The sequence below is a fragment of the Sinocyclocheilus anshuiensis genome, unplaced genomic scaffold, assembly GCF_001515605.1.
Source record: "Sinocyclocheilus anshuiensis isolate Anshui unplaced genomic scaffold, SAMN03320099.WGS_v1.1 scaffold2116, whole genome shotgun sequence".
Lineage (NCBI taxonomy): Eukaryota > Metazoa > Chordata > Actinopteri > Cypriniformes > Cyprinidae > Sinocyclocheilus > Sinocyclocheilus anshuiensis.
The window spans coordinates 125,677-133,006 of record NW_015546139.1 but is presented as its reverse complement, the minus strand read 5'-3'; the positions used below and the strand labels follow the sequence as shown (position 1 = coordinate 133,006).

At 34.3% G+C, this 7,330-nt stretch overlaps 1 protein-coding gene across 1 annotated transcript; it reads right to left on the bottom strand.

The window, feature by feature from the left end:
* Nucleotides 1–2,360: 2,360 nt before the first annotated feature.
* Nucleotides 2,361–3,404, bottom strand: LOC107701175 (gastrula zinc finger protein XlCGF8.2DB-like). The gene has a single exon (XM_016503144.1). It carries the CDS (start codon nt 3,244–3,246, stop codon nt 2,590–2,592), a length of 657 nt encoding a protein of 218 aa, XP_016358630.1. The 5' UTR covers nt 3,247–3,404; the 3' UTR covers nt 2,361–2,589.
* Nucleotides 3,405–7,330: the final 3,926 nt, after the last annotated feature.

The window sequence follows — 7,330 nt, the reverse complement described above, 5'->3', positions numbered from 1 at the left end:
GCAGTGAAGCACAAACTCCAGATGTAATTTTCTGCTGTAAGAAAGCTGTTTATTTCATCTCAGAACCTGAGCCAGCAACCTTCCGCTACTCTAAACTGACCCTTCGCAAAGACCCGCTCTTAGTTACCGTTACTACGCCCGACAAACCATGGCACGTTTATGCCATACATCATGTTCTTATGCAGTGAAAAATACATCACGGAGCAAGGAAGACACTGACAACGCGCCAACATGCAAGACTTTCAATACTCAAGAGTTCATATTTGGTCATTTTTTAAAGAAATTCAAACAACAAATACTGTTTTGTGGCTCTTTAATGTGTCGTGACAGTTCCCTGTAGCACCTCAGTTCAAGCGGCATGTGAACCAATCATCTCTTACTAGTTATAGCACAAAATAAACATGAATGAACATCGGAAGGTATCTTGTTTCAACTGTGAAAAGATGTCAATACACTATTTTTCAAGTTCAAGTCCACCGACGTTAATCTACTCTCCTGTCTGGTTTGTTTGTCGGACAAAAATGGCAGATTTGGCATTATGATTGCTCAGATTGCCTGTTAATCAAATTCCCAGCGAAGGGTCAATTGAGCAGCCAAGGTTGGGCAAAGTTTAGAAATAACTGGGTCTAAAAAATTACTGCAGGTAATGCCATGTGCTGCACTTTTCACACGTTTCTTTAAATAGATTTTTAATGATGTAAGGTCTTCGTGTCATGTGGTGCGACCAATAATAGCAATAACTGTATTAAATAAAAAATAAATTATCTAATTTCTGTGGCTGAAATATTAATCACTGCTACAGTATGCTTAAGTGAATGGTATTTTAAAAATAGTTGTATCAGTTTTATGCAATTTACAGAAAATATAAGTCTGCTAACTACATTGAAGAAGGAAACTGAAATTATAGAACAAAAAATTACCTCATTTACAAAAACTCAAAAGAAACGCAAATATTTTGTTTCTAAACACTTTACTGAGAACATCTAAAAAATGTTAAGGAAATAAATTAATTTTAATATAAATCATGGTCGTACCACATGACATTTTATTATGGCTACGGCTGATTCATCTAGATGAGTTTATGCCATACATCATGTTCTTATGCAGTGAAAAATACATCACGGAGCAAGGAAGACACTGACAACGCGCCAACATGCAAGACTTTCAATACTCAAGAGTTCATATTTGGTAATTTTTTTAAGAAATTCAAACAACAAATACTGTTTTGTGGCTCTTTAATGTGTCGTGACAGTTCCCTGTAGCACCTCAGTTCAAGCGGCATGTGAACCAATCATCTCTTACTAGTTATAGCACAAAATAAACATGAATGAACATCGGAAGGTATCTTGTTTCAACTGTGAAAAGATGTCAATACACTATTTTTCAAGTTCAAGTCCACCGACGTTAATCTACTCTCCTGTCTGGTTTGTTTGTCGGACAAAAATGGCAGATTTGGCATTATGATTGCTCAGATTGCCTGTTAATCAAATTCCCAGCGAAGAGTCAATTGAGCAGCCAAGGTTGGGCAAAGTTTAGAAATAACTGGGTCTAAAAAATTACTGCAGGTAATGCCATGTGCTGCACTTTTCACACGTTTCTTTAAATAGATTTTTAATGATGTAAGGTCTTCGTGTCATGTGGTGCGACCAATAATAGCAATAACTGTATTAAATAAAAAATAAATTATCTAATTTCTGTGGCTGAAATATTAATCACTGCTACAGTATGCTTAAGTGAATGGTATTTTAAAAATAGTTGTATCAGTTTTATGCAATTTACAGAAAATATAAGTCTGCTAACTACATTGAAGAAGGAAACTGAAATTATAGAACAAAAAATTACCTCATTTACAAAAACTCAAAAGAAACGCAAATATTTTGTTTCTAAACACTTTACTGAGAACATCTAAAAAATGTTAAGGAAATAAATTAATTTTAATATAAATCATGGTCGTACCACATGACATTTTATTATGGCTACGGCTGATTCATCTAGATGAAAAAACACTAAAATCACTTAATTTAAAATTTTAATATTAATTTATGTGTACACATTCTTAATGTTTGAACAACTACAAAAAATGTTATTACTTTTTGTATTTTAAAATTTGTCAAATCCTTTTACGTCAATGACCCATATATATATATATATATATATATAAAAACATACTGTACAAATTTATTTCTTAATGTTTGAACAACTACAAAAAATGTTATTACTTTTTGTATTTTAAAATTTGTCAAATCCTTTTACGTCAATGACCCATATATATATATATATATATATATAAAAACATACTGTACAAATTTATTTTTTTTTTTTTTTAATCGCAGTTTAGTTGTTTCAAAGGAACTGTTTAAGTTGACAACTTGCAGTTTCTGATTTTGTTTGTTCATTCATCTCAACACTAAGGCACATAATTTTTAAGGCACAATTTATTGCTTCCAATTGTTTTTATTAAAGCACACATATAACAAGCGCTGAGCACGATGCCCATCTCATGCTCCGCACCAGCCAAAGCACGAAAGCATATTTGAATTTAGCAGTTAATCACATTCAACAATAATCACACCGGTGTGGTTGTACATGTTAAAGAGTAACTTCATATTCGAAACTCTGATCACATGTAAACGGCTTCTCTTCAGTGTGAATCTTCATGTGTTTCCTAAGGTCTCCTTTTTCAGTGAAGCTCTTTCCACATTGTTGGCAGGTGAAAGGTTTCTCTCCAGAGTGAATCCTCATGTGGTCCTTGAGGTGTTGTTTATATGTAAAACTTTTTCCACACTGAGCGCATATGAAAGGTTTCTCTCCAGTGTGAATTCGCATGTGGATTTTAAGGTTTGGTTTTCGAATGAAACTCTTTCCACACAGTTTGCAGGTGAAAGGTTTCTCTCCAGTGTGAGTTCTTACGTGGACATCAAGGTTATGTTTATATGTAAAACTCCTTTGACATTGAGAGCATGTGTAAGGCTTCTCTCCACTGTGCATTCTCATATGGGTTTTAAGGTTTGATATTTGAATGAAGCTCTTTCCACACAGTTTGCAGGTGTAAGGCTTCTCTCCAGAATGAATTCTCGTGTGGTTTTTAAGGTGAACGTTTTGAGTGAAGCTCTTTCCGCACTGTTGGCAGGTGAAAGGGCTTTCTCCGGTGTGAATTCTCATGTGAACATTAAGGTTTCCTTTTTCAGTGAAACTCTTTCCACACTGTTGGCAGACAAAAGGTTTCTCTCCAGTGTGAATCCTCATGTGGGAATTGAGTTTTCCATGCTCTTCGAAACTCTTTCCACACTGTTGGCAGGTGAAATAACGTCTATTTGCTGTCTTTTGAGCTCTTTTTCGTGTCTTTTCAGAATGAAAGTTATCTTCTTTTACACTGAGTTCTTGACTCTCCTCTTTCAGTGTCATCAGGTCTAATGCAAAAAAAGACAAATCCAAATTAACACCATTTTAATGGCACAATGAACAAACATCAAAACCAACAACATGTGGATCTTATACGCACTAAGCTATAAAAGGAGGTGTTAAATATAATCTCAAAAGTTTCAATGCTCATTTTCAAGGTAATGGGTCATGTGATTTCAACATGTCTGTCCACATGAGGCGATGTCAAATAAAACTACTTTTATTACAACACTCAACACTTGAGGTATTCGGCCAATCACAACACACAAAATAATGTTCTTTTTAGCAGCATCATATGACCCCTTTAACCAAAAATATCATTCATTTTCTGTAGAGTTGGACATTTTAATAAAGGATCAAATGAGTGAGTTTAGCTTTCAAATAAACTCCATCTTTGTTTGTTCCTCAGTATCTTCATGTTTGAAGATGTGAAGATTGATGAAGCATTCAGAGTCACTCTCCTCTTTAATAACCTCCATCTTTATAATAGTGTCACGTGGATCTGTAAGAGATTAATCAGATTCCTAAAGTTATCAATAACACAGATCTTCTGGCTTACACAAGCAAGTGTGAAGGGCTCTCAATTCACTGTTAATTAATTTGTGATATTTCCAGTTAAGAATTAAGTCAAGTATCTTTACATTAGCTTTTTTTTTCCAGAAGAAAGAAATATGGTTCACTGATTAAAGCTGTACATGTTCAGTTTCATCAACCAGCAAAAAAATGACAACATACTCCGGTGTTACTCATTGTTAGTGTGAATGATGTTCAGTTTCTAAATATATGATGCATTAAGCGGTTTGTAAGAAACACTAATATAGTAGAAGTATATCCTTCACAGGGTATTAAAAAGTACACATCAATTTGATTATATTAGTGAAGTTATAGTTTTGAGCCCATAAACACATACCACATCCAGTTACACCTTTAGGAAACTCCGAAGTGAAGATCAGGAGACTGAGGCACGGCTGTATAAGTTACTTATAAATAGGCGTTTCGTCCAGACGGATCCGGTGTTTTGGGAGAGTGAAACCGGTATTTTTTAAAACCGGGTCCCAGACAGAGTGGATAAATCTTGAAAACGGCGCCCTTGCGTGTGGACAGCGAATCCGTACGTTATATTTTCTGAAACGATGGTGTAATCAGCCCACGTCTCTGGTCAGACACCGCTACGTCACGTAACAGCAACAAAAACATGAACAAACACTGAACGATTGTCTTTTTATTAACTAACATTGACACAGATTAATAAATGTATTGTTCCATGTTTGTTTGTATACCGCGCGCAAGGTTTATACGCATAGTCCAAAAGTCTTCTTCTCCGTTTTTAGTGCATCTCTGTGGCATTTGTTTGCAATGGGTTTTATTGGTTTTGTCTCGTCGCGCCGGGACACATGGAAACCATAAACTGTATGATGGAAACAGTATGGTATGTGGAAAATAATGTGTTTTTTTAACCTTAAACCGCATAAACACATTTCATTACACCAAATACACAAAATAATGTTCTTTTTAGCAGCATCATATGACCCCTTTAAAGTAATGGGGCAGAAGCAGCAAGAGGTAATAAAGACAAAAGGTGACACTTCTAATGATTTTTCATTTGTATTCACAAACACCTAAAATTAATGTTATTGAGTGGTCCGTTTAGTCTCCAGATTTAAATCTCATTGAAAATATTTGGTGGAATTTGAAGAAAGCATTGGCAATGTGAACATATCAGTGATCTGGAAATATATATATTTTTTATTTTGACCTTAAAGCAACACTGAATACACAAAAAAAACAACAACTAGAAGGACCAAAAAGGGCTGGAACTATTTTTAAGTGTGGAACGGGCCAAGATTGCAGTAGAGTCTCAAAAGCTTGCAAGCACATAGAAGCAGCATTTATTGGAGGTTTTAAAGAGTGCAAGATTTTCTACAAAATGTAACTTTTGAGGGTTGAGTAATTTTGTGCATAAATGTTTAGAGCCATTTTGATTAACGTAACATCCTCATAATCACTCATGTGTATTAAGCTTTCTATGATAGTTTAATTATGCGTTTTTAAAATTTTGCTCATGGAAGCAGAACAGGTCATATTTTGTATTAATAAACTTGATTACAGCTATATTGGTTCAGTTCTTTGTCTGTTCTTGTCATGCGTGGTGTGGTTTTGATCATGTTACTTATTTCTCATGAGTGCCTTTGTCTTGGTGTTTTGATCAGATAGAGTGCAGTTTCTGAATAGATTCTCTTAGCAACTCTTCTGCTTTACAACCAATTGTTATTTCTTTAATCCAAACTGTACCGATAGACAACAAATGATGTAAAACGAGGAAACCTGCATGTTAGAAATGAGCAGAATTTATACAAATAACAGCTGAACTATATTGTATAGTAAAACTGATTAAAAATAGTCAAATGCATACATATGTACATATTCCCATATAAAAGGAAATAAAAATAATAAATATAAAAAGTAATAAATACATAAACATGTAAAAATATATGTAATTTAAAATGATCTCAATGACTTTATTATTATGCTTGATTCATAATTATAAACGAATATTTACCTCCAGTTCAGTTCAACATTTAAAAAAAAAAAAATGTCGCTTCTTGATACATTTGACTTTATATGTAGAAAGAATTGTAATGAATTAATGCAAAGTTTCCCGAATAATCACTATTTATATTCTCCAAAATGCTTCCAAATCATGTTTACTTTCTAACACAGACACATCAATGAATTTGCTAATTCATTCAAAATCAATTTTTTTTTGATGATTGGACATTTATTATTTATTGCTGTCATTTTATTGTGGCCAGCCTAAGGCACACCTGTGCAATAATCATGCGGTCTAATCAGCATCTTGATATGCCACACCTGTGAGGTGGATGGATTATCTCGGCAAAGGAGAAGTGCTCACTAACACAGATTTAGACAGATTTGTGAACAATATTTGAGAGAAATAGGCCTTTTGTGTACATAGAAAAAGTCTTAGATCTTTGAGTTCAGCTCATGAAAAATGGGGGCAAAAACAAAAGTTGCGTTTATAATTTTGTTCAGTGTAATTACTGCAAAAGACACAATTATATTGGTTAAAATTAAATCAGCCTAAAAAGTCAGCAGAAAGATAAATGATGTTTAAATTCGAAATGAATCTCTTTTGCGCAGCGCGTTGAGCTCTCTGGGCCACCGTAGAAATAGGCCTTTTGTGTACATAGAAAAAGTCTTAGATCTTTGAGTTCAGCTCATGAAAAATGGGGGCAAAAACAAAAGTGTTGCGTTTATAATTTTGTTCAGTGTAATTACTGCAAAAGACAATTATATTGGTTAAAATTAAATCAGCCTAAAAAGTCAGCAGAAAGATAAATGATGTTTAAATTTGAAATGAATCTCTTTTGCTGTTGGTGTGTGAATACAGAAGTAAAATCAGTCTTTTGGCTGTGATGCTCTTGTTGCTAATGCCTCATTTCTTTAATTGCTGTCATTGCTCATGCTAATCAGTATGTGAATTAAGTGTGAATGTATCTGGACTTTCCCTGATCTCTCTGATAATGAGTGCTATAGTTCTGCTGATTGTTTTAGAGCTGAGTAGAACTGCTCACATGCTTTGCATACTGTGTTTAAGCTCATGATCTGAGTGCTTTGTCTTCAGCTGTAAGAACAGCCTCCTGAAATCAGTATAAAACTACAGTGATTCAGTGTTTTAGTCAGTCTTGATGACTGCAGCGTGACACAGAGTACCATCTCAATCAAGAACCTGACAAAGAGTCACTCAGTCTCCTGATCTTCACTTCTGAGTTTCCTACAGCCGTAACTGGATATTGGTCATTTTATTTGGCTAATTGAAGAAACTGAACAGGTACAGCTTTAATCAGTGAACCATATTCCCTTCTACAGCAAAATTATATTAAAAACTCAATTCCTCAAATAAAGC

Coding starts and splice junctions, on each gene's coding strand:
- LOC107701175 (XM_016503144.1), bottom strand. CDS start 3,246: ATGAGGATTCACACTGGAGAGAAACCTTTTGTCTGCCAACAGTGTGGA.